Source organism: Podarcis vaucheri (assembly GCF_965113315.1).
Source record: "Podarcis vaucheri genome assembly, chromosome: 7".
In the NCBI taxonomy this organism is placed as follows: domain Eukaryota; kingdom Metazoa; phylum Chordata; class Lepidosauria; order Squamata; family Lacertidae; genus Podarcis; species Podarcis vaucheri.
In genome coordinates this window covers 8,250,534-8,277,687 of record NC_138765.1, presented here as the reverse complement: position 1 = coordinate 8,277,687, position 27,154 = coordinate 8,250,534, and the positions used below count along the sequence as shown (strand labels likewise).

General features: G+C 50.8%; 1 protein-coding gene across 3 annotated transcripts in view; it reads left to right on the top strand.

The window, feature by feature from the left end:
• Positions 1-26,326, top strand: part of RINL (Ras and Rab interactor like) — a 47,305-nt gene extending 20,979 nt beyond the window's left edge. The window contains exons 1-9 of one of the 3 annotated variants that reach the window (XM_082231031.1): positions 874-1,324; positions 4,583-4,655; positions 5,389-5,477; positions 7,039-7,413; positions 10,109-10,765; positions 15,626-15,940; positions 17,555-17,683; positions 20,635-20,801; positions 25,006-26,326. In XM_082231031.1, coding sequence (XP_082087157.1) covers positions 5,474-5,477; positions 7,039-7,413; positions 10,109-10,765; positions 15,626-15,940; positions 17,555-17,683; positions 20,635-20,801; positions 25,006-25,368 — 2,010 coding nt within the window. In that variant the 5' untranslated portion in view covers positions 874-1,324; positions 4,583-4,655; positions 5,389-5,473 and the 3' untranslated portion in view covers positions 25,369-26,326. Of the gene's footprint in view, positions 1-873; positions 1,325-4,582; positions 4,656-5,388; positions 5,478-7,038; positions 7,414-10,108; positions 10,766-15,625; positions 15,941-17,554; positions 17,684-20,634; positions 20,802-25,005 lie in introns of those variants that run through there. The other 2 variants (XM_082231030.1, XM_082231032.1) reach the window with 2 other exon arrangements.
• Positions 26,327-27,154: the final 828 nt, after the last annotated feature.

The following is a 27,154-nucleotide window of genomic DNA, read 5'->3' as shown; positions in this document are numbered from 1 at the left end:
TAATTCGAATGAGGAAAATGTGTCTTAACGGCTAAATAATGCTCAAATAAGAAAGAGTCTCCAAGGTAGCTTGGGGGTAATATCTGGGGTCGACAGAGGAGGACACTTCTCATTAAGAGAAATAATAAGAACAATAATAGTAATGATAATAATTTTATTTATACCCTGCCCAGTATGGTGTAGTGGTTAAGAGCGGTAGTCTTGTAATCTGGTGTACCAGGTTCGCGTCTCCGCTCCTCCACGTGCAGCTGCTGGGTGACCTTGGGCCAGTCACACTTCTCTGAAGTCTCTCAGCCCCACTCACCTCACAGAGTGTTTGTTGTGGGAGAGGAAGGGAAAGGAGAATGTTAGCCGCTTTGAGAATCCTTAGGGTAGTGATAAAGCGGGATATCAAATCCAAACTCCTCCTCCTCCTCCTCCTCTTCTTCTTCTTCTTCTTCTTCTTCTTCTTCCCATCTGTGGCTGTGTCTTCTAGTACTGGAAAGATTGGGGAGTGGGGTCCCTACAAGAGGGTAAAGGTAAAGGGTAAAGGGTCCAGTCTCGAACGATTCTGGGGTTACGACGCTCATCTTGCTTTACTGGCCGAGGGAGCCGGCGTTTGTCTGCAGACAGCTTCCGGGTCATGTGGCCAGCATGACTAAGCCGCTTCTGGCAAACCAAAGCAGCGCACAGAAATGCCATTTACCTTCCTGCCGCAGCGGTACCAATTTATCTACTTGCACTTTGACATGCTTTCAAACTGCTAGGTTGGCAGGAGCAGGGACCGAGCAATGGGAGCTCACCCCGTTGGGGGATTCGAACCGCCGACCTTCTGATCGGCAAGTCCTAGGCTCTGTGCTTTAACCCACAGCACCACCCGCGTCCCCAGTACAAGAGGGTAGCATGTGTAAAATAAATGCAATGACAGGGAGCTGTCTCTCACGCCAAGGCGGTCTGTAATCTAGTCGTCTTCTGGATGCTCGCAGCTTTCCATAAACTCTACCCACCCCCCCACCCCCCGGTCACTTCAGGATCTGTTTTTAACTGGAGATGTCGGGAATTGATCCAAGTTCTCCTGCATGCAAATCATGCGCTTTGGTTAATGAGCTCAGTGTCCTTCCTGCGAGCACCACCACGAAATAATTCAAACTCGAACGAGAGAGAGGATGGAAGTGGCTGTTGCTAGGCGCAGGCCCCACCCCATAAGCAAAGTGTGGTTTCTTCTTCTTGGAAATGAAGTTTGTTTCTTCTCCGCAGTCATGTGTTTTGCTCGACTGATGGAAGGACGGACGAGGGGATATAGCAGAGTGCGTAGCCCTGTAGAACAGTCTCTTCAAATTTGAAGGTTCATTATTGTTCCACAAGATGTGTATTTCTTTAAGGGCCAGAGCAAATAACATGACCTAGTTTTACAGCTGTGAAGCGGTATAGCCAGTGCTCTTAAGTTATGTTAATTAAGCTGTTGGGTATGGTATATAAAGAGCAGAACCTAGCTCTTTCAGTACCCTGGTGGTTGGGTCATGGTTATTGATATATTTAATGTAAAAGGAGTTTTTGTTTTTGTTATTAAAACCTCGCTAAAGTTATTTTTGCGTTCCTTGTAACGCGTGGTCTCCCCAAGATGCTTTCTGCAGCACAACTAATCTGCAAATAGCCAACAAGCCCATGGGTTACGACCCTATCATAGAGTGGGGCAGATCTGGATTTGAAGATTGTTGTGTGGGTGTGATGGGGGTCACCAGCCTGGGCAGACATGAGATGTGGATGCTGTTCAAAATTTGAACATGGTATGAATGAGCTCCAGGCTGATTGATCTATGGAGGAAGCACACCTTCCTGCTATATATTGTTGTTGTTGTTGTTGTTGTTGTTGTTGTTTAGTCGTTTAGTCGTTTAGTCGTGTCTGACTCTTCGTGACCCCCTGGACCAGAGCACGCCAGGCACTCCTGTCTTCCACTGCCTCCCGCAGTTTGGTCAAACTCATGCTGGTAGCTTCGAGAACACTGTCCATCCATCTCATCCTCTGTCGTCCCCTTCTCCTTGCGCCCTCCATCTTTCCCAACATCAGGGTCTTTTCCAGGGAGTCTTCTCTTCTCATGAGGTGGCCAAAGTATTGGAGTCTCGGCTTCAGGATCTGTCCTTCCAGTGAGCACTCAGGGCTGATTTCCTTCAGAATGGAGAGGTTTGATCTTCTTGCAGTCCATGGGACTCTCAAGAGTCTCCTCCAGCACCATAATTCAAAAGCATCCATTCTTCTGCGATCAGCCTTCTTTATGGTCCAGCTCTCACTTCCATATATAGATAGGATAAAGATTATTTTTTTCTGATTTTAAAGTGGCATTCTTTCCTCTTTTCTTATACCATGTTTATACATTTTGGAGAACTGTGTTTTTTCATTGCGCTGCTCCTCTGCCATCCCTCACTCTCGTTCATTGGCTTCCAAACTCTTGAGATGCTTAGATCTTTGGCACGTTACAAATCCATAAGGTTGTTGCGATGCTTTGGGGAAGCAAGGAGGGACTAGGGCAGGGGTTTGCAACCTGCGGCTCCAGAGCCGCATGTGGCTCTTTTACAACTTTGCCGTGGCTCCGGGGCGGATAGCGAAGGGAGGAGGTGCATTGTGCCCCCCGACACTCCCCACTGTGGCAGGCGCTGTACTGGCTGTGACGTCGCATGGGGGCGGTGCGTGCGTTAGTCACGCACCGTCCCGACGTCGCCCGCCCGCTACATTGTAAGGGGCATGTACGCTGGTCACTGCATTGAAAGGGGGCATGTACGCTGGTCACTGTTTTGAAGGGGAGTGAAGAACACACACACACAAAAAGGTAACTTGTTAATTTAACGTTTATTTCTGTGAGCAGGAGTAATTCTGAAGGGTCAAACAAAGAAATAATAAAAAAGTGACAAAAAAGTTATTTTTATAATGACGAGTTTTGCGGCTCCCAGTTTTTTTTTCTTCGGAAATGGGTCCAAGTGGCTCTTTTTGTCTTAAAGGTTGCAGACCCCTGGCCTAGGGCTTCACAATGTAGAGGCCAGTGAGTTTATAGTCCTGACGGACACCGTGGGATCTGGTGCTTTTGTAACACAGAGGACTAGAAGGCGGGACTTGAGGATTCCATCCTTGGATTTCGTGTTTGACGTCTCCTTTGGGGTGGCCCTGGTAGGAGGACTTCACATGCCTTAAATTGAGCCCCTTGTGATTCAGCTTGGCAATTGTAGGGTCAGTCCGGATCCAGATAAAGGATGCCTCTAGGCATGGGCAGAGTGTAGCTTTCTCTCTGCTGCACCTGGGGTTATGGGAAGGATGAATGGTCAAGCCAGGTCTTTACTAGCAGGTCTCTCTAACTGTTCAATGACTGACCAGTCACTTTAATAGTAATACAGTGGTACCTCGGGTTAAGTAATTAATTCGTTCCGGAGGTCTGTTCTTAACCTGAAACTGTTCTTAACCTGAAGCACCACTTTAGCTAATGGGGCCTCCTGCTGCTGCCGGGCCACCGGAGCACGATTTCTGTTCTCATCCTGAAGCAAAGTTCTTAACCCAAGGTACTATTTCTGGGTTAGCGGAGTCTGTAACCTGAAGCGTATGTAACGTGAAGCATATGTGACCCGAGGTACCACTGTAATAATAATAATAATAATAATAATAAGAAGAAGAAGAAGAAGAAGAAGAAGAAGAAGAAGAAGAATTTATTATTTGTACCCCGCCCATCTGGCTGGGTTTCCCCAGCCACTCTGGACGGCTTCCAACAAAGATTAAAAATACATTAAAATGTCACACATTAAAAGATTCCCTGAACAGGGCTGCCTTCAGATGTCTTCTAAATGTCAGGTAGTTGTTTATCTCTTTGACATCTGGTGGGAGGGCGTTCCACAGGGCGGGTGCCACTACTGAGAAGGCCCTCTGCCTGGTTACCTGTAACTTGGCTTCTCGCAGTGAGGGAACTGCCAGAAGGCCCTCAGAGCTGGACCTCAGCGTCCGGGCTGCACGATGGGGGTGGAGACGCTCCTTCAGGTATACTGGACCGAGACCGTTTAGGGCTTTAAAGGTCAGCACCAACACTTTGAATTGTGCTTGAAAACATACTGGGAGCCAATGTAGATCTTTCAAGACCAGTGTTATGTGGTCTCGGCGGCCGCTCCCAGTCACCAGTCTGCGCATTCTGGATTAGTTGTCATGATTATCTGCATTGTTTTTATTGCTGCTTTATGTTTTACTTTTGCGTAACGTTCCCCCAAAGAATCCTGGGAACTGTGGGTTGCCCTTTGCAGAGCTACCGCTTCCAGTGCCCTTAAGAAACCACAGTTCCCGGGGTTCTTTGGGGAGAAGTCACGCGCTTTCAACGTGTGTTGACTCCGTAAAAGTGTGCATTACTCGCCCTGTGAAGTTTGGCAAATAGCCGTGTTGCAACGATTGTCCCACAAGCTTCAAGTAATGAAAGTAATCATTGATAGACAGAGAAGCTTTAAATGGTTGGGGTCTCCTTGCCCCAAAAGACCTTCTGCGTGGGGAGAGGATTGAAAGGGTCAAACAAACACACACACCCCCAACATGTGGCCTATATGTGCAATGCCTTCTTCTGATGCTTCTCTCATTCTCACAGTGATCTCTCTGGAGGGATCCCTGCTACATTTCAGAGACCTCTTGGAGCTGGTCTCTTTCCACCTTGTGAGCAGGTGAGTGTCTGGAGGCAGCTGCTGATGGGGAGACCGGGGGGGGGGGGAGGCGGGTTGGGTTGTCGGCTCTCCCCATAGCCGTCAACTTACAGATTTGAAAATAAGGGACCAGCAGCCTTGAAAATAAGGGACCAGCAGCCAAAATAAGGGACCTGCAGCCTCACCTGTTCCAGGCACTCCAGTCTTCCTGTCCTCCTGCAGTCTGGTCAAATTCATGCTGGTAGCTCCGAGAACACTGTCCAACCAACTTTGTAACCAGAGGTTCAACTGAATAGAATCTGAATCACATGCACCACAAGGCCTATGCAGCCTCAACTTAAGATGGCTCCCCGGCCTGGCTTTGCGCTGCAAAGTTTGCAGCAGCACGTGCAACAAAATGGCGCCCAGCTTTCAAAAAACCCCTCAGCTTGCATTAACTAGCCACACACAAGGCATGCAAGCTCCACCCCCCAGTCGTTCTTAGACTTCTTGTTGGGTGAGCAACACAGCCAAGCAACACAGTTGGAGCCTCCCTCCTCCCTGGCCGGCAGTGAGGGAGGGAGAGGAGCTGCTTCCTTTGAAATTTAAGGGACGTCATTTAAGGGACATCCATCAATAGGGCACAGCAGCGGGACATGGCGCTGGAATAAGGGACTGCCCCTTCAAATAAGGGACACTTGACAGCTACGCTTGTGATTCTGGCTGCCTCCTTTGGGAACTGGTTTTGTGAATGTGCTGCATTCTGTGCTTCTAGAGACATCCTGCCCCATCTGCTGAGGATCCCAGATGCCCTTCGACTTCTACACAAGCCTGAATTAGAAGCGGTTGCTGCCTTGGGCATGAGTGAGTGTGAACCCCAGGGAAGAGGGGGTGGGGGTGGGGGTGTCGATTCCTTGCTCCTCCTGCAAGTCAAAATTCCTGTCTCTTGGTGTTGTTGGAATAGGTTGGGTCAACCCAACTCTGTATCACATCGCTTTCTGGTCTCCTAATGCTCTAAGGCGGCGCTTCTTAGAATGTCAGTGTTTTTGGGTGGGATTCAATCCTGTACCAACAATTTGAGGTTGGGAGCTCTTGCGCAGCAAGTTGACTCCCCCAAAAGATCAGATGTTTTGCGATAAGGAAAGGGACAGGGAAACGGCACTGCGAAGTGTGGGATATAGTGGTTTGATGCGACGTCGTCTAACCTCCCCACAAGCAAATCGGAAAACAAATGCTCATTAAATAGCCAACCTCATTTGTCCTCCCCACAAAGTGAAGGCTCATTCAAGAGCCAACAATGTCTAATCTCAAACGCATCAGGAATATTGCTCAATAAACAGTTTTTCTGGAAGTCCCTACAGTTTTTATTTGGGGTATTTGGGGGGGGGGATTACAAAATGGTCTCCTCTCCAAGGCTGGCTTTTGTGTGTGTGCCCATTAGCCCTCACTCTCCTTGTTCTGGGATGAGGGTCCAATGCCTTGCTAACAAGCTGTATGAGAGTCAGAATAATAATAATAATTTATTATATATACCCTGCCCATCTGGCTGGGCTCCCCCAGCCACTCTGGCTGGCTTCCAACAGAATATTAAAATACAGTAATGCCTCAAACATTAAAAGCTTCACTAAACAGGGCTGCCTTCAGATGTCGTCTAAAAGTCTGGTAGTTGTTGTTCTCTTTGACATCTGGTGGGAGGGCATTCCACAGGGAGGGCGCCACTACCGAGAAGGCCCTCTGCCTGGTTCCCTGTAACTTGGCTTCTCGGAGTGAGGGAACCGCCAGAAGGCCCTCGGTGCTGGACCTCAGTGTCCAGGTAGAATGATAGGGGTGGAGACTCTCCTTTAGATATTCTGGACCGAGGCAGTTTAGGGCTTTCAAGGTCAGCACCAACACTTTGAATTGTGCTCGGAAACGTGCTGGGAGCCAATGTTGATCTTTCAAGACAGGTGCTATATGGTCTCGGCGGTCGCTCCCAGTCCCCAGTCTCGCTGCTGCATTCTGGATTAGTTGTAGTTTCTGGGTCACCTTCAAAGGTAGCCCCACGAAGAACGCATTGCAGTAGTCCAAGCAGGAGATAACCAGAGCATGCACCACTCTGGCGAGACAGTCTGTGGGCAGATAAGGGTCTCAGCCTGCATACCAGATGGAGCTGGTAAACAGCTGCCCTGGACACAGAATTGACCTGCGCCTCCATGGACAGCTGCGAGCCCAAAATGACAGATAGGGTCTCAGCCTGCGTACCAGATGGAGCTGGTGGAGAAATTGAGGTGCCCCATCTCTTTCCAGTTTGCAATTCCATGTTGAGAAGCTGCACTTGTTTTAATAGCTCCCTGTCAGGCAGTTGTTAATTGAAGGCACAGGAAAGCCCCCTGGGAGGAAAAAGAAAGAAAGTAACCTTCACATTCTCTCTTTGCTTCATTGTCAGAGTTCTGGACAATGCCCCTTAAACCTGACGATGGGCTGGTGTCGGCTGAAATGGAAGAAGGGCCTGTGGGTCTGGATGGTGCCCCCTCTAAATCCAGACCGGCGGTCTGTTCTGTCCGGATAACGTCCGAGGACGAAGCTCTGTGCATCATCAACCCGCTGTTCGTCTCGGTGCACAGCGATGCTAGCTGGCTTGACCTTGCGTACAGCCTGCGCCGGTCAAGTAGCACGAGGGGCACTCTGCGGTTCCCGAACGGGCTGGGGGCTCCCCAGAAGTCCGGCTCAGTAAAAGCAGCATCCAGGAAACAAGGAGCCAGTGGGAGTCTGGATCATCCAGAGTTTCCAGAAGAGGAGAAGGAGGAGGAGATGGAGAAAGGTAAGGAGCTGCTGCTATTGAGGGCATCTGCCACATTTGTAGCAGGAAGATTCTGCTGCCAATTCTCCTCCTCTCCTGCTGCACTCGGCATGCAGAAGGCTCCAGATTCAATCCTTAGTATCTCTGGGTAGGGCTGGGGAAAGTGCCTGCCCTCCCAGCCAGTAAGGTGGTGTGGGGTGTGTGTGTGTGTGTGTTTGGGACAGTGGCGTAGCGTGGGTTGTCAGCACCCGGGGCAAGGCAAGTAATTTGCGCCCCCTAACCCGTGGATTTGCGCCCCCTAACCCGTGGATTTGCGCCCCCTAACCCTAACCCCCAGGTGTTGCGCCCGGTGCGCCCGGCCCCCCCTGCACCCCCCACACTACGCCACTGGTTTGGGAGATTTGCCTGTCTGTTTCGCCTGTAATTCTGCCTTCAGCTAAGAGGCTCCCTGATTCTGGAGGACTACTTTTTAATTACCGGTTAATAATAATAATAATAATAATAATTAATTTATTAATTACTAATTTCTACCCTGGCTGGGTTTCCCCAGCCACTCTGGGCGGCTCCCAACAGAATATTAAAATCACGATAAAACATCAGACAATAAAAGCTTCCCTAAGCAGGGCTGCCTTCAGATGTCTTCTGAAAGTCAGATACAGCGGTACCTCGGGTTACATACGCTTCAGGTTACAAACCCAGAAATAGTACCTCGGGTTAAGAACTTTGCTTCAGGATGAGAACAGAAATCGTGCTCTGGCGGCATGGCAGCATCGGGAGGCCCCATTAGCTAAAGTGGTGCTTCAGGTTAAGAACAGTTTCAGGTTAAGAACAGACCTCCGGAACAAATTAAGTACATAAACCAGAGGTACCACTGTAGTTGCTTATTTCCATGACATCTGGTGGGAGGGCGTTCCACAGGGAGGGCGCCACTACCGAGAAGGCCCTCTGCCTGGTTCCCTGTAGCTTTGCTTCTCGCAATGAGGGAACCGCCAGAAGGCCCTTGGAGCTGGATCTCAGTGTCCGGGCAGAACGATGGGGGTGGAGACGCTCCTTCAGGTTGAGTGAATACAGCTGGATTGTGAGCCTGGCCTTGCTGATAAGAGCAGATTGTGTCCTGTCCCTCCTGGGAAGCATGTGGACAGAAGGAGCATGCAGATAAAAGGCTGGCAAGCACCCTCCTGGCCTGCAGTTTCAGCTGGTAAGGGGTGGGTGGGAGAGACAGAGAGAGCGCGCGAGCGCGCGAGGGAGCGCTTCAGTGTGATAACTCGGTGAGTACAGGATGAGACTCTTAATGTTAGGGTCATGGGCATGGCAGGGGTTTGAACTAGAGCCTTCTGGTCCCTTCCAACTCGACAATTCTATGATACTATGAGACACAAGATCTACCCACCCTGGAAGAATGGCAGATTCATAGAATCATAGAGTTGGAAGAGACCACAAGGGCCATCGAGTCCAACCCCCTGCCAAGCAGATGAAGGTGACTGACTACATGGAATTGGCAGAAATAACTGGCAGAATCCGAGACCAGGGAGAAGAGTCAGTGAAAGAAGACTGGAAGAAATTCAAAGACTACTTACAGAAACATTGTAAAATTAATGAATGTTAGAAGGATGTTGGATAGAAACTAAGCGGTTTCCAGCTGTAATGCTTTAAGAGATATGAAGAAAAAAAAGAGGTTTCACAAATGGGTAAAAGTTTAATGGTAAGGATTTGCTGAACTAACAAATTGAACTGGAATACAAAGAAGGGAGGTATGCGGAGGTCCGAGGAAATAAATGTATGGAAGTTATGTTATTAAAAATTAATGTGTGTTTTTAACTGTTTTTTATTTTGTATGTTTATTTTTCTTTTTTCTTGTTATATCTTAAAAACTTTTAATAAATATCTTTTTTTTAAAAAAAGACAATTCTATGATACTATGATAGTCTGTTTTGTATGTACTGTATTTTTCGCTCTATAAGACGCACCCGACCATAAGACGCACCTAGTTTTTAGAGGAGGGAAACAAGAAAAAAAATATTCTGAATCAAATGTTGTTGAGGAGGTGGCCAGAAACAGGATAAAGGAAGTCTTTTATTTGGTTGTTTGTATTGTTGTATGTTATGCTTGTTGTTTGTTATGTTCGTGTTTGGTGGGGGGTGGTTGTGTTAAGCTGTAAATAAAATTTCCAAGAAAAATTCACCTGTTCTGGCTTCAGCGATAGCCTGCATTCGCTCCGTAAAACACACACACATTTCCCCTTACTTTTTAGGATGGAAAAAAGTGTGTCTTATAGAGCGAAAAATACAGTAATTTCAGCCTTCAGGTAAGCGTGCATTTCCATTTCCGACGTACAGAGGGTTACTGTCTAACTGCCTGCTAGCTGGCTACAGGTGGGCAAGGTCCAGAGCTGAGCCCTTGGCTGATAAGAACAGACTCTGTTATGTCCTCCAGGCAGGGCCACCCTGGAAGGGGAGTCATGGGGGCAGAGGTACCCGCATTGTCTGTTTGTACCTGGAACTGTAGGAGACAGGGGCCTAGGTGCCATCAGAATGCTGATGACACTCGGCTCTCTGATTCTTCATAACCAGGAGAGACCTGGCGCGTTCCGGGGACTGGAATCCGGATGCAGCGAAGGTTTGCAGTGATGGTGCCAGGCAAGCGTGCTTAGGAAGTGCGCCCTGCAAGCAAGAGCAATTTAACCCATCATGCCTTTCTCTTTGCCACCAACCCTCAGGTGACTCTCTCCTCCGCTCCACCACCGCGCGACGGAGGCCTCTTCATCGCAGCCTGGCCTGCAGCAGTTTGGAAGCCGCCTCCGAGGAGCTGCCTCTGTCCCCCGACCTCCACCTGAAGGAGATCAGGTCCCCGCACCGCGTCTCCTGGATCGAGGGGATCCCGACCACGCCTCCTCCCGCCTGGCCGTTGCAGAAGTCCAGCTCTGAATCCTCCCTACTGAGCGAGAACATTTTGCTGCCTCCCATCCCCGAACTCGACTCGCTCTCCGTCAGCAGCGTGGAGGACGAGACGGAGGGGCTCCTCGCCGCCGCGGCCGCTCAGCAGAAGAAGCAGCGCCGTTCCTCCTCCGCCCTGAGTTACAAGGTCTTCCAGCGCCTCTCCGCCGTGGGCAGCACGCTCAGTGGGTTCCTCTCGGCCGAACGCCGGGTGTCCAAGCGGGTGCAGGAGCTGACCCAAGAGCCATCCTCCTACGTGGGAGGGCTGGTGCAGAGCTTCATGGGGCACATCCTGCGCGGAGCTGGGAAACGGCACGCGACCAGCACCGACCTGCTCCAGGAGATCCGGCAGATGATCAGTAACCTCAAGGGCTACCTGTGCGAGAGCTCGGAGCTGCATGTGGTCTGCGAGCACAGCGAGGCCGAGGAAATGGACCTAGGTATTTATCGTTATTAAGTTCGTATCCCGCCCTTCCTCTTCGAGCGATCCATAGTTAAAAGCAGAAGTCGGCAAATGTGCCCTCTTTTTTCCTCTTCAAAATATGGCAGCCCTACTTGAGAGTCGTCTGTTTTGAATAGTTTTGGTTGCTGGCAGTAGTGTAAAGGTAAAGGGACCCCTGACCATTAAGTCCAGTCGTGACCGACTCTGGGGTTGCGGCGCTCATCTCGCTTTATTGGCCGAGGGAGCTGGCGTACAGCTTCCGGGTCATGTGGCCAGCATGACTAAGCTGCTTCTGGCGAACCAGAGCAGCGCACGGAAACACTGTTTACCTTCCCACCGGAGCGTACCTATTTATCTAATTGCACTTTGATGTGCTTTCAAACTGCTAGGTTGGCAGCAACAGGGATCTCACCCCGTTGCGGGGATTCGAACCGCCAACCTTTTGATCGGCAAGTCCTGGGCTCTGTGGTTTAACCCACAGCGCCACCTGCGTCCCATAGTTAAAAGTAGAAGTCGGCAAATGTGCCCTCTTTTTGTCTCTTCGAAATATGGCAACCATAGCTGTCAACTTTTCCCTTTTCTTGCGAGGAATCCGATTCGGAATAAGGGAATTTCCCTTTAAAAAAGGGAAAAGTTGACAGCTATGATGGCAACCCTACTTGAGAGTCGTCTGTTTTGAATAGTTTTGGTTGCTGGCAGTAGTGTAGCCGTGGCAAATTCAGAATGACAGGGTCCCTTCATGGCCACACCCCCTTCAAAGATAATACAACCTTCTAAAATTATACAATATTTTTTAAAAGAAAAATAACTCAGAAAACTGCGTGCGCAGGTTGACGTTTCAGCCCACTGCAAATTATTGCACAGACTATCAGTATGGGTGGGCGCTGCTCTCCATTGCTCCCTCCTCCCCTCTCCCAATTAACCTCCATCTCCAGGGCTCAGACTCTGTAGGGTCTGCCCTCCTCCACTGCCACCTCCCAATTAACCTCCGTTTCCAGGGCCCACATCTGTGACGTCACCAGGGCTCCCCCCTAGGTCTCAGATTTGGGTCCTGAAATCTCAGTGACTGGGGTTCTGCTGACTTGGCAACCCCACGACCTCCTGCTCCTCTTGTGCTACTCTGCATGGCCAAGGTTGCCATCTTGGTGGGGGGCAAAGCTCTGTCGACCCCCAAAACGGAAACCGCCACACTGTCAGGTTACCTGCTTCCCGGCAAAGCTGCTTATAAATGTATTTCCTCGTATCTCTGAGCAGCCGAAAATAACACCCCTGCCGTTTCCACTCTGGACCGCGGCCAGCTTGCGACATTGCTATCTGCTCACACGTGGGCCAGAGCAGAGCACTTAGGAAGCTGTGGTTGAGGCTTTGATGCAGCCCACGCCGTACGCAGCAGAGGCAGCTGGGAGGGAGCAGGTGCAAAGAGGAACCGAGGTAGTTTCCTGGAAACAAAGAAATCCAAAGAGGCTTTGGATTTCCTGCGCTTGTTAGTTTGTTGGGCTTTGGCCCACGTACTGATGTTTCCACCCAGAATACAGAATCAGGTTTCTTAGAATCATAGAGGGTCACCTCCAGGCTTGACTACTGTAATTCGCTCTACGCGGGGCTGCCCTTGAAGCTGTCCCAGAAACTCCAGCGGGTGCAGAATGTAGCAGCGAGGCTCCTCACAGGGTCTCTGCCATGGGAGCATATTCACCCAGTGCTTTTCCAGCTGCAATGGCTCCCGGTGGAGTACAGGGTCAGATTTAAGGTGCTGGTTTTGACCTTTAAAGCCCTTCACGGCCTAGGACCCTTTGTACCTACAGGACCGCCCCACGGAGAGCCTTAAGGTCCATAAATAGCAACACCCTAGAGGTCCCGGGCCCTAAGGAAGTCAGATTAGCCTCAACCAGAGGCGGGGCCTTTTCAACACTGGCTCCAGCCTGGTGGAACGCTCTGCCTCATGAGACCAGGGCCCTGCAGGATCAGATTTCTTTCCGCAGGGCCTGTAAGACAGAGTTGTTCCGCCTGGCCTTTGGCTTGGAATCAACTTGATTCCCTTCCCCTCTTCCTTTTTCCTTTCTCCTTCTGTGATGGAACTCCTATTTGGGGACTTCCCTGGCTTTTTTCTGGCCCATGTAGGACCAGTCTGGAAAGTTAGCCTTGGTGAAGACTTGACGTTTTCATCCCCAAAAAAGCTTTTGATTTGAGTTTCCGTTGAAATGAGGCTGCATTTTAATGTTTTAATGTGTTTTTTTTTAATCTTGTTTTTAAGTTGTATTTCAATCAATTTGCTTTATGTCGGGTATTAGCCGCCCTGAGCCCGGTCTTGGCTGGGGAGGGCGGGGTATAAATAAATTTTATTATTATTATTATAGAGTTGGAAGGGACCCCTTGTGGTCATCTAGTCCAACCCCCTTCGATGCTGGAATCTCAAATCCTGAGAACTTTCCAATTCTCACTTTAAAGGGTGGGAGGAAGCACAGCAGTATAGCTGACCCTTAGCTTAAGCAGGGGTTATGTTCCAAAACCATAACTGTGTGTAGTCAAAACACACTCTCCCTGCACCTCTGAATGTCATATTGTAGAAGACACTGAGCTTTTAACATATTGAGCCGTCAACAACAACAAAAAACCCCTTAGCCAGTGGCGGAGCAAGGCGATCGGGCGCCTGGGGCGGTGCGCATGCCTGGCGCCCAGGCGCGGGGCCAGCCAGGACAGGACGCTCCATGCTGCCTCCAAGGAGTCTGCCTGCCTCTTCCCACTCAGCCACCCTACAGCTGAGGGGGAGGCGGCAGGCAGACCATTTGGGCTGCACGGAACCGGCGCGTGCCCAAGCCACCACTTCACTCCCAGGAGAGATGCGTGACTTGGGCCTGCTGCAGGCCCCACAGTGAGTGCCACCCGGCATTTTGTCACCTCCCTCAGAGGTGATCATAGAATCCTAGAGTTGGAAGAGACCACAAGGGCCATCGAGTCCAACCCCCTGCCAAGCAGGAAACACCATCAGAGCACTCCTGACATATGGTTGTCAAACCTCTTCTTAAAGACCTCCAAAGTAGGAGACTCCACCACACTCCTTGGCAGCAAATTCCACTGTCGAACAGCTCTTACTGTCAGGAAGTTCTTCCTAATGTTTAGGTGGAATCTTCTTTCTTGTAGTTTGGATCCATTGCTCCGTGTCCGCTTCTCTGGAGCAGCAGGAAACAACCTTTCTCCCTCCTCTATGTGACATCCTTCTATATGGCTATCATATCATCCCTTAACCTCCTCTTCTCCAGGCTAAACATGCCCAGCTCCCTTAGCCGTTCCTCATAAGGCATCGTTTCCAGGCCTTTGACCATTTTGGTTGCCCTCCTCTGGACACGTTCCAGTTTGTCAGTGTCCTTTTTGAATTGTGGTGCCCAGAACTGGACACAGTACTCCAGGTGAGGCCTGATCTCTGGGGCAACCCACCCCTACTGCACCCCCCTTCCTCCGCCCCTGCCCTTAGCCAGCTGAAAATGCAACCTTTCAGTTTTGAATTTACTCTACTTGGGGCTGCCCTTGAGACTGACCCAGAAACTCCAGCAGATGCAGAATGCTGCGCCGAGACTCCTTACGGGGTCCTCGCCGTGGGATCACATTCACCCGGTGCTATACCAGCTGCACCGGCTCCCGGTGGAGTACAGGATCAGGTTCAAGGTGCTGGCTTTAACCTTTAAAGCCCTATACAGCCTAGGACCCTCATACCTACAGGACCGCCTCTCCTGGTATGTCCCACGGAGGACCTTACGGTCTTCAAATAAAAGCATCTTGGCGATCCTGGGCCACAGGGAGGTTAGGCTGTCCTCGACCAGAGGCAGGGCTTTTTCAGCTGTGGCCCCGATCTGGTGGAACGCTCTTGTCACAAGAGACTAGGGCCCTGCGGGACTTGGCATCTTTCCACAGGGCCTGCAAGACAGAGCTGTTCCACCAGGCCTTTGGCCAGGGCACAGCCTGACTCCCTCCTTTGGCAATCTCCACAGAACTCTAGCCCAATGGTTGCCCTTAATTTGATTTTTGAATTGATTTTAAAATGAATTGATTTTAGAAAGCTGTGTTATTTTTATTGTTGTTAGCCACTCTGAGCCCAGCTTCGTCTGGGGAGGGCGGGATATAAATAAAAGTTTATTATTATTATTATTGAATTCAAAGTGCAAGAAACCTTGCGAAAAATGTGGTTATATTTTAAACTGGAACGCCATCAAACAAAAGGGAAAGTGTATCTGGTCTCTGGATTCCTCTGACTTCCTCTAGGATAAAGGTAAAGGGACCCCTGACCATTAGGTCCAGTTGTGGCCAACTCTGGGGTTGCAGCGCTCATCTCGCTTTACTGGCCGAGGGAGCCGGCGTACAGCTTCCGGGTCATGTGGCCAGCATGACTAAGCCGCTTCTGGCGAACCAGAGCAGTGCACGGAAACGCCGTTTACCTTCCCGCCACAATGGTACCTATTTATCTACTTGCACTGGTGTGCTTTCGAACTGCTAGGTTGGCAGGAGCAGGGACCGAGCAACGGGAGCTCACCCCGTCGCGGGGATTCGAATTGCCGACCTTCTGATCGGCAAGTCCTAGGCTCTGTGCTTTAACCCACAGCGCCACTCGCGTCCCTTCCTCTAGGATAGCCGCCCATTATTATCATCATAAACTTGCCACAACCTTGAAAGCCTCATCATTGCCTCATCCCCGTGCTAGGGCAAGGAGCGTCCAGGTGGCACCATTGCTCCTCCGCTCTGGGGGGGGGGGGAAATACTTGCCCTCCGATACACCACTTGCCTGCCCTACATGCTCCACAGTAATGTGTCGTGGCTTCATTTTCTCTTCGCCTCCCTCTTCCCCTTTCTTGTATCACTTTCCTGCTAGGTTCCGTGGTCGAAGCCGCTCTGTACAAATGCATGCTGAAGCCTCTACGGAACTCCATCTACGCCCAGTTGCGCGAATTCCGCGCCCACGACGGCACCCTGGACAAGCTGCGCGAGCACCAGGCCACCATGCGGCGGCAGAGCCTGGCCGAGCTGGGCGTGGCGGCCGGCGTCCCAGATGCGGCCACCTTAGAGCACATCCAGGCCAAGCTGAATCTCATGCACCAGGCTTACTCCCCCAAGAAGAAGGAGACGCACATGCTCAAAGTCTGCAAGATGCTCTACGAAGCCATGAACCAGGCTGCAGGAGGAACAGGTAGGGAGGCTGCCCTGGCAACATCTCTCTGAGAAGGGCCAGAGCTCAGTGGTATAGAGCAGCTGCTTTGCCTCCAGCAAGGTCCCAGTTTCAATCCCCAGCTGGGGAAGGCTTCCCTGCCTGAAATTCCGGAGAGTGGCTGCCAGCCAGTGTAGGCAGCACTGAGGTGCATGGACCAAGTGGCCTGACTTGGGAAGAAGGGCTTTTCTTCTTGCTTGTCTTGAATAACAACAACAACAACAACAACAACAACAACAACAACAATTATTATTTATTATTTATACCCCGCCCATCTGGATGAGTTTCCCCAGCCACTCTGGGCGGCTTCCAATCAAGTGTTAAAAACAATACAGCATTATAGATAGGTAGCCATGTTGGTCTGCCATAGTCAAAATAAAAAAATTCCTTCCAGTAGCACCTTAAAGACCAACTAAGTTAGTTCTTGGTATGAGCTTTCGTGTGCACGCACACTTCTGAAGAAGTATCTGAAGAAGTGTGCATGCACACGAAAGCTCATACCAAGAACTAACTTAGTTGGTCTTTAAGGTGCTACTGGGAGGAATTTTTTTATTTTGAATACAGCATTAAATATTAAAAACTTCCCTAAACAGGGCTGCCTTCAGATGTCTTTTAAAAAGAAGATAGCTGCTTATTTCCTTCACATCTGAAGGGAGGGCGTTCCACAGGGCGGGTGCCACCACCGAGAAGGCCCTCTGTCTGGTTCCCTGTAACCTCACTTCTCACAATGAGGGAACCGCCAGAAGGCCCTCGGTGCTGGATCTCAGTGTCTGGGCTGAATGAATCTCCCAACATTCAGCGTCACCAAACGCCCCTGAGTACAGTATAGTCATACCTCGGAAGCCGAACAGAATCCGTTCCAGAAGTCCGGCAGCCAATCGGAAGCCATGGAAGCCCCGTCGGACTTTCGGGTTCCAAAGAACGTTCGCAAACCAGAACACTTCCAGGTTTGTGGCGTTCTGAACCTGAAACGTTCGAGTCGACAATTTCGTTGTTCTGTATGGGACAAGGACAATAAAGATTACCGTATCGTACGACTATATTATGAGAGAAAGAGACAATCATTTCTCTACATCTGCTTTCCTTGCACCTGAACAGTGTTACGATATAGAAGCAATGCGGCCGCGAGCTGCTTCTAGCTTGAAAGCAAAACATAATGGGAATGCTGAGACTGTTCCGTGGGAAACAGAGGGACAGTCTATTCACAGTGCGAAGCACCAGAATTAGCTCAGAGTGTAATATGAGCTGTACAGGAAGTGCAGGAGGAGTTTGTCTCTCGGCTGTTGGAGTTTGAAGGGAGCAGACGTGTTTCTCTGTAACGCTGCAAAGACAGAAATAAAGGCGTGTAAATACGTTTCTGTCTATCTCTTTCCCCTGCCCGGAGGGGCAGGAAAGAGTGGTGTGTTCTTCTCACGCTGAGAAGGATCGCCTATCGCGACCTAGCCTGTATCCTGCCGGGGAATGCAGACAGGGAGGTCAACCGGAGATCAAGCTGGGTGCCTGGAGAGTGGCCAGTTTCTCCTGATAAAGGCTTGATTCCCAACAAACAGTAGGGCTGGCTCTGATGGTGTTCTTCTGTTTTTCTATTTTCGGAAGAGCCTTTTGGCGCCGACGACTTCCTGCCGGTTCTGATCTACATGCTGGTGAACTGTGACGTGGTTTCGGTGCAGCTGGATGTTGAGTACATGATGGAACTGATGGACCCCAGCCAGCTGCTGGGAGAAGGTAACCCGGCAAGTTGTGCCAGACCTAGATCTGTCCCTTGGGCATCCTGAAATGATATGGATTTTGCTAGGTACTGGATGTCCTCCTAAAGTTTAGTTACAGATAGGTAGCCGTGTTGGTCTGCCATAGTCAAAATAAAAAAATTCCTTCCAGTAGCACCTTAAAGACCAACTAAGTTAGTTCTTGGTATGAGCTTTCGTGTGCATGCACACTTCTTCAGAACAACATCACACACACCATCTCGGGACTATTTAATTGCTCATCGTCTAACATTGTGTATGCCATCAAATGCCAACAGTGTCCTTCAGCTCTCTATATTGGACAAACAGGCCAAACCTTACGCCAAAGAATAAACGGACATAAATCTGACATCAAGAATCACAAAACAGAGAAACCAGTAGGAGAACACTTCAATCTCCCAGGACATTCTATACAAGATCTCAAAGTAGCTGTTTTACTACAAAGGAATTTTAGAAATAGACTGGAAAGAGAAGCTGCTGAATTGCAACTCATTACCAAACTTAAAACCATGGAGAGACCTGGTCTGAACAGAGACATTGGATTCTTATCTCATTATACATGACTAAGCCATTTCTCACCTTCTCACCCCTTGCCTTTTCCTGTAAGACCTATTACAGTCGTTAAGAGTCGTCAACAGGCTCATCTCAGCTATCTGCCAATCTCCCATTCCCACCACCCTTCTGAGTAATACCCCTCCCCACCTTCTCACTATATAGAAGGATCTGGCAACTTCTGTTTCAGTGTATCTGAAGAAGTGTGCATGCACACGAAAGCTCATACCAAGAACTAACTTAGTTGGTCTTTAAGGTGCTACTGGAAGGAATTTTTTTATTTTGACTAAAGTTTAGGGTTAATGTCTCTAGGAGACCCCAGAAGTCTCTGCCTCATGTTGTCAGGAGCGGGTGTCAGGAACAAGCCAGCAATAAATCATATGGCATAAGTTGACTCTTTATTAAAGGAAACCAGGTTGAATCAGGAGACCAGGCCTAGTGAGCTCAGCACCTCATCCCAGTAGGTCTTGCCCCAGGTGTAGAAGTGAGAACTGAAGGTCCCTGCCTTCTCACAGTTCCCTAAGTCTCCTTCCCAAGCAATCTGGGGCTCTGTTGTCTTCTCTCTCTCTGCCCTCCCCTTTTCATACCTCTTCTGGTTCTTGGAGACCAGGGGGGGGAGGGAGCTTGTCACAGCAGGAGGGGGAGACCCCCTGGCTTCTTCCCCAGCCTGCCTCACCTCTGCCTCTTGGCCCCCTTCCTCTCCTACCTCTGATTCTAGACTGCTCTCTGCCACAGACTCTCCCAGCTCACGAAGCCCTGTTCCCTCTTCAGTTTCCAACCTCCTCTTCCCCATCTTCTCCCTCTGACTACTCATTGCCCTCCCACCACCAATCCCCGGGCTCTGAGCCTTCTTCTCTTGGGGGATCCTCTATCTGGTTACTCTCACCATTCCTCTGCATCCAGCCAGTCCATGTCACACATATAGGGAATAGAGCACAGGTGGGAGGGAGCTGTTGGACTTCAGCTCCCATCATCCCTAGCCAGTATGACTCAATGGTCAGGGATGATGTGAGTTGTAGTCCAGCAACATATTTTTTAATTTTTTTATTCATTTATTGAATTCATATACAGTCTTATACCTACCGTATTTTTTGCTGTATAAGACTCACTTTTCCCCTCCTAGAAAGTAAGGGGAATTGTGTGTGCTTCTTATGGAGCGAATGCAGGCTGTGCAGCTATCCCAGAAGCCAGAACAGCAAGAGGGATTGCTGCTTTTACTGTGCAGCGATCCCTCTTGCTGTTCTGGCTTCTGAGATTCAGAATATTTTTTTCCTTGTTTTTCTCCTCCAAAAACTAGGTGCATCTTGTGGTCTGGTGCATCTTATAGAGTGAAAAATACGGCATACAGTGGTACCTCTGGATGCGAATGGGATCTGTTCCGGAGCCCTGTTCGCATCCTGAAGCAAACGCAACCCGCGTCTGCACTTCTGCGTGGGTCGCGATTCATCGCTTCTGCGTATGCGCGTGACGTCATTTTGAGTGTCTGCACATGCGCGAGCAGCGAAACCCAGAAGTAATGCATTCTGTTACTTCCGGGTCACCTTGGAGCACAACCCGAAAATGCTCAACCTGAAGAAACTTCAACCCAAAGTATGACTGTACATATGGCAAGCCACGGGTTTTGCATCCCTAGAACAGAGGGACGCAAAGCCACACTCCACTTCTACTGCATTTGAGTTAATTGAACTGCGCTGATGTGCACTGAAGCACACCAAGCGATGATGTCTTTGCCAACGGGCACAGGATTAGTGTTTCTATTTTCGCTCTAAGGAACATTCTGGTTCAGGGAGTGGCCCACCTAGAATCATAGAATCATAGAGTTGGAAGAGACCACAAGGGCCATCGAGTCCAACCCCCTGCCAAGCAGGAAACACCATCAGAGCACTCCTGACATATGGTTGTCAAGCCTCTGCTTAAAGACCTCCAAAAAAGGAGACTCCACCACACTTCTTGGCAGCAAATTCCACTGTCGAACAGCTCTTACTGTCAGGAAGTTCTTCCTAATGTTTAGGTGGAATCTTCTTTCTTGTAGTTTGGATCCATTGCTCCGTGTCCGCTTCTCTGGAGCAGCAGAAAACAACCTTTCTCCCTCCTCTATGTGACATCCTTTTATATATTTGAACATGGCTATCATATCACCCCTTAACCTCCTCTTCTCCAGGCTAAACATGCCCAGCTCCCTTAGCCATTCCTCATAAGGCATCGTTTCCAGGTGGACAGGGCTGAGAACAGTGGCCCAGGTGTCGCTTCTGCGCTTAAGTCAGGCCTGAGTCCAGTCCTCTGAAAGGTTCGGATCCAACAATGCACAAAAGCCTTCCTGAGCCCGTGCATCTCCATCCTGACACAGGTTTTCTCTTCTCCCTTCCTCTTGCGCCGCAGGAGGCTATTACCTCACCACCTGGTTTGGTGCCCTCTTCCACATCGAGAACTTCCAGCCAGCGGCCACGGTGACGCGGCAAATCAGCATCGAGGCCCAGCGCTCCATCCATCAGTGGCATCGGCGCCGAACCATCCACCATCACCACGCCAACCGGCGCCATTCCCAGGTGAGGCTGGAGTCTGCAAAAGTAGTCCTGTGCTGAAGTGCTAAGGGCTAAGAAGTAGGAGAGAGCAAGGGATTCTGGGAGCCAAATTCCGGGATGGGGTGCGGAACTCAGTCAGGCCAGTGTGGTACCTCCCCCACACCTGTTCCTCACCTGCCAATCAAACGGACATCACAATGATGTCAGGTGACTTTTTGGGGGGCTACAGAGTTTGAAATCAAGCCCTGCAGGCAAAGGAACAACTTACAGGGTGCCGAGGTGCCTTTCCTAGTGTGGATGGAAACGGGGAAAGACTGACATCTCTTGGGGTTGCAAGCTCATTCTTTGGTATCAAATCATCCTTACGGGCTGCCCATCCACTACAGAGCCAGGTTTAAGGTCCTTGCATTAATTAGCTGAGATTCAGGTTGCCCCAGGGACACCTTTATATCCTAGCCCAATCCCTGAGATCATCTGCAGGAGCGTCGCCGGTCACTCCTCAAGTTCATAGTACAGTGCTACCTTGGTTTACAAACCTAATCCGTTCCGGAAGTCAATTCTTAAACCAAAGCGTTCTTAAACCAAGGCGTGCTTTTCCATAGCGGCGGGGGACTCAATTTACAAATGGAACACACTCAACAGGAAGCAAAACATGTTCTGCTTCCAAGGCAAAGTTCAAAAACCAAAGCACTTACTTCTGGTTTTGCAGCATTCTTAATCCAAGTTGTTCATAAACTAAGCTGTTCTTAAACCAAGGTACCACTGTATCATAGAATTGTAGAGCTGGAAGGGACATGATCATGGAACACCCAGAAAGTGTAAGAGCTGCATAAAAACAGGAATCCTCCCCAAAATATTATTATAAATGAGCCTCTGACATACGTTCCTTAAGTACATCTACAAACTCATTGAGAGGTGTGACCTTGCTTTTGCTGGGTAATCTTGTTGTATCAGGTCTCATATGAGACAAACCCAACTCTCATCAACGAAAAGACTCCTTTCTCTTTTCCAGTCTTTCATATCAGCCACAGTTGAAATTCACAACAATGTCCCGTGGAGAACTGTGGAAGACTAGCAATTGCTCGTGAAAAGATCTCTCTCCATATTCTGCAAACAGAAATATTTTGATACCGTACTATACTACATTGAAATGTAGAGAGGTTTCTTTGATTGTCCTTGAATCTCCCTGCCACACTTGCCATCTAACATATAACACCGGTCCTGAAAGACCTACCTTGGCTCCCAGTACATTTCCGAGCACAATTCAAAGCGTTGGTGCTGACCTTGAAAGCCCTAAATGGCCTTGGCCCAGTATACCTGAAGGAGCGTCTCCACCCCCTTGTTCAAATCATCCGAGAGCCTTTTGGCGACTCCCTCCCTGCGAGAAGTGAGGTTACAGGGAACCAGGCAGAGGGCCTTCTCGGTAGTGGCACCCTCCCTGTGGAACGCCCTCCCTTCAGATGTCAAGGAAATAAACAACTATCTGACTTTTAGAAGACATCTGAAGACAGCCCTGTTTAGGAATGTTTTCAATGTCTGATGTTTTATTGTGTTTTTAGTCAGATGGGTGTGGTATCAATATAAAGGTAAAGGTAATAGGACCCCTGACCGTTAGGTCCAGTCGCGGACGACTCTGGGGTTGCGGCGCTCATCTCGCTTTATTGGCCGAGGGAGCCGGCGTACAGCTTCTGGGTCATGTGGTCAGCAGGACTAAGCCGCTTCTGGCGAACCAGAGCAGCGCACGGAAACGCCGTTTACCTCCCCGCCGGAGCGGTACCTATTTATCTACTTGCACTTTGACGTGCTTTCGAACTGCTAGGTTGGCAGGAGCAGGGACCGAGCAACGGGAGCTCACCCCGTCGCGGGGATTCGAACCGCCGACCTTCTGATCGGCAAGTCCTAGGCTCTGTGGTTTAGCCCAGTGTTTCCCAACCACTGTTCCGCGGCACACTAGTGTGCCGCGAGATGTTGCCTGGTGTGCCGCGGGAAAAATTAAAAAATTCAAAAGATTTTTTTTTTTAAAAAAGTCAAGTTTTCGATTGGGGCGCCGTCACTAGATGGCCCCTGGGGTTCCCTCCCTCTCTGCGCCTCCCTCCTCCTCCTCCTCCTCCGGGGAGGCCCTTCCTGGCTCTCGGCCAAGGCTTGGCAGCTGCCACTCACTCACCCGCTCGCCCACCCGTCCCTCCATCCCTGCACCCGGCCTCTCCCCCTCCGTCCCCGGCGCGGGGGCTGCCGGGATCCGTAGTCCCCTCGCCCTTGGGCTCCGCGCCCGCGCGGGGTGCGCGAACTACGTTTCCCAGCGTGGCCTGGCGGGCCAGGCGTTTTGTTTGAAGCGCTCTTCTCCCGGCTATGGAATGAGCGCGGCGGCAGGGCAGGCAGGGGCTCTTCCGCGCAGACCCCGCGCAGCCTGCCCCCGCGGAGATCGGGCGGCAGGATGGAGCCCGGGGATCCCCGCGGAGGCGGAGCGGCGGAGGCGGAGGCTGCCCCCCAGGTAGGGCTGCGTCAGGGGGTTTTTTATTTTTGCAATGCTGCATCCACGCCGGAGGGGACGCATCGGACCGTGGGGAGACCCCTTGGCGGGCGTGCAAGGCAATGCATGTGTGCAGGCGTTGCATGGAGTGCAGTGCAATGCAATGGCAACACGGCGCCCTGCATGCATGCATGCAACTTCCAGCGGCGCTCCGGACTTGGCAGGTGAGGGGGGTCCCCAGTGGGCGGCAGAGAGAGCCGGGAGGGCGAAGGGGAGCCGGGGGGAGCAGCGCTGCTCCCCCGAGCCGAGCCCGGGGGGAAACTTCGGCGTCATTGCGCCGGGTGTTGGAAGCGGAGGCTGGCGGGGGCCCCTCACCTGCAAAACCTGGTCGCCTCTCATATATTTCGTGCATTGCATTCATCGCCCACTTTCTCCTCCAAGGAGCTCCCGGGGGCGCGCGTGGTTCTCCCCGTGTTATCCTCGCAACAACAGCCCTGCGAGGTGGGTCAGGCGAGTGGCCCAAGGGAGCACCCAGGGATTGTCCTGGCCAGGTGGGGTGATTTGAACCCTGCTCTCTGCCCGGTCTTCGTCCTCATTTAGCCCTCACATGTGCATGACTGTGCATGACTGAGGTTTTCCCCCCTCGTCTTGGCTATGGTGTGAGTCTGTCCTGTTAATTAATGGGGTTCTGCCTTCGGAGAAGATGAGCCAGCCCTCAAGGAGGTGATTATGTAATTTGCTAGCAATTCATGTCCCTCCCGGCGTGACGCTGCACGCTGACGTCACGGGGCTGTAATGGTGGTGTGCCTCGAGATTTTTTTCATGAAACAAGTGTGCCTTTGCCCAAAAAAGGTTGGGAAACACTGGTTTAGCCCACAGTGCCACCCGCGTCCGGGGTATCAATAATACATCATTATTATTAGTATTAGTATTAGGTGAGGGGGGTCCCCAGTGGGCGGCAGAGAGAGCCGGGAGGGCGAAGGGGAGCCGGGGGGAGCAGCGCTGCTCCCCGAGCCGAGCCCGGGGGGAAACCTCGGCGTCATTGCGCCGGGTGTTGGAAGCGGAGGCTGGCGGGGGCCCCTCATCTGCAAAACCTGGTCGCCTCTCATATATTTCGTGCATTGCATTCATCGCCCACTTTCTCCTCCAAGGAGCTCCCGGGGGCGCGCATGGTTCTCCCCGTGTTATCCTCGCAACAACAGCCCTGCGAGGTGGGTCAGGCGAGTGGCCCAAGGGAGCACCCAGGGATTGTCCTGGCCAGGTGGGGTGATTTGAACCCTGCTCTCTGCCCGGTCTTCGTCCTCATTTAGCCCCCACATGTGCATGACTGTGCATGACTGAGGTTTTCCCCCCTCGTCTTGGCTATGGTGTGAGTCTGTCCTGTTAATTAATGGGGTTCTGCCTTCGGAGAAGATGAGCCAGCCCTCAAGGAGGTGATTATGTAATTTGCTAGCAATTCATGTCCCTCCCGGCGTGACGCTGCACGCTGACGTCACGGGGCTGTAATGGTGGTGTGCCTCGAGATTTTTTTCATGAAACAAGTGTGCCTTTGCCCAAAAAAGGTTGGGAAACACTGGTTTAGCCCACAGTGCCACCCGCGTCCGGGGTATCAATAATACATCATTATTATTAGTATTAGTATTATTATTATTTGCTCCTGCCACTCCAATATGTTGGAGAACTATTGCTTCAATGGCAGGCCTATTACCTCAAGGGCCTTGGCCACATGGTAACGTCTTGCTTCCCACCCCCCTTCAGAACATCCTCTATGTCTCCTTCTGCGAACCCTTCAACAACCAGAAGACCATCTCCGTGCCCCCTGACATGACAACAGCATCCGTGTGCGCCGTGTGCGCCGAGAAGTATGGCGTCTCCGATCCCGAGTCCCACGGCCTCTTCTTGGTGTCGCACGGCTCCTCTCAGCTCTTGGCCGGGGACAGCTGCCCGCAGAGACTCCGCTCAGAGACCCTCCAGACCCAAGGGGGGCTCGGGAGTTTTGTCTACAAGCCCAAAGACAAGGGGCTCCCCGCTACCGCCGCTCCCCCTTCCCTTTCGAACCCTGACCGCTCGACTGAGGCCCGGGAGCCCCTCGAAAGCAAGGACACGGGGCAACCGGATTGAGTGTAGGCCTCGGAACCTTCCGGAAACTTCCCCAGAAGGTTGACCAAGCTTTTGGGTTTCTGACTGGGCGGAAACTTCAGGAAAAGCTGAGAGACTGGGCTATAAAACGTCCGCCAGGAAAAGTCTCGGGCAGAAGACCTCAGACCTGAAGTACTGATAGCAGACAGGGTGATGAGCCTTTCTCCTTTGCATGGAAGCTTGTGAGGGAGCGGCTGCCATTTTGTTTTTTTACTACTCCTGTTGCCCTGCCAGAGTTCCCTCTTCCGTTTAGACCAGGGCTGACCAGTCTAGTAAGGATAAGTGGGAAACTTAAGTGGCATTACAGTTGAAGTGGTATGAAACTGCTTTAAATGCCTAGCGCATATGGGGCCTTAAGGCAGGCTTAGCCATCTTGGACTACTCTAGATATTGTTGGACTACAACTCCCATCATCCCTGGCCATTGGCCTGGCTGGCTGAGGCTGCAGGTGGCAGGATCTGTTCAGTTCCAGTCCTCTCACTTTCTCATTTCTCCCCAATACCTTGGAAGTTGAACGGAATCCATTCCGGAAGTCCGTTCGACTTCCGAAACGTTCGGAAACCAAATTGCAGCTTCTGATTGGCTCCAGGAAGCTCCTACAGCCAATCGGAAGCCCCGTCAGATGTTCGGCTTCCAAAAATAGTTCACAAACTGGAACGGTCACTTCCGGGTTTGTGACGTTCGGGAGACGATTTGTTCGGGAGCCAAGCCGTTCGACTTCCAAGGTACCATTGTATTAAATCCAGCTCTCTACATTTCGAAGCGATTTACAATTACCCAAAAACCGTGACATTTCATCAGCATCTTATTGCCGATTTCTCCTAATAAACACATCTTTACATTTTGGGGGGTGTGCACATTGCTGCAGCCTGTTTCCTCCCCACACCCAACACTGTGTGTTTCTGAATGTCATTTTCACAAATACCTACATTTTTATTCACATTGTGTTTTCCCTCTCATCCATGCACTTTTGTAAACCTTGACTGGAGAACTGCATGGCAACGTTTGGTGAAGGGGGAATGTCGACGGACGGCTGCATTTTGGTTTGTGCAGTGTTTTGGAAAGTGAGGCAGATTTGGGCAGATTTGGCTTTGAGTGCATACAGAATCCTTCGTCCATAGCTGGGGCTGATGGTGATCGGAGTCTAGAGCATAGCTGTCAACCGTCCCTTATTTGGCGGGAAACTCCCTTATCCCAGCAACGTGTCCCGCCGCTGTCCCTTATTGATGATGTCCATTAAATTTCCCGGGTTTCAAAGGAAGCAGCTCCTCTCCCTCCCTCCCTGCCGGCCAGGGAGGAGGGAGGCTCCAACTGTGTTGCTTGGCTGTGTTGCTCACCCAATAAGAAGTCTAAGAACGACTGGGGGGTGGAGCTTGCATGCCTTGTGCCAATCAAATCGGCCGCGTTGCCTGGGGACTCGCCTTTGCTCAGCGCTTCCCAGCGGAGATGTGACGGTGGTTTTCCTTGCTGCATCCCCTTTGCCGGGTTGCTGCGCTGTGGGAACCACCGCTTGAGGCTTCATTTGGCAGCTGGCTGGGCATTCTGCCTTTGGCTCGGAGGAGCTCAGAAGTTGAACATACCTATGCTGGGGAAATCCCTTATTTTGGCTGCTAATCCCTTATTTTCAAATCTGTAAGTTGACAGCTATGGTCTAGAGTGTTGCGAGATGGGCTGCCGTGGTTCTACTGTCTGAGAGTAGCTTAAGATAATGGAGAAGACAATGTTGTTGTTTTTTAAGCCAGGGAGGCAAGGAGCAACTACACCCACC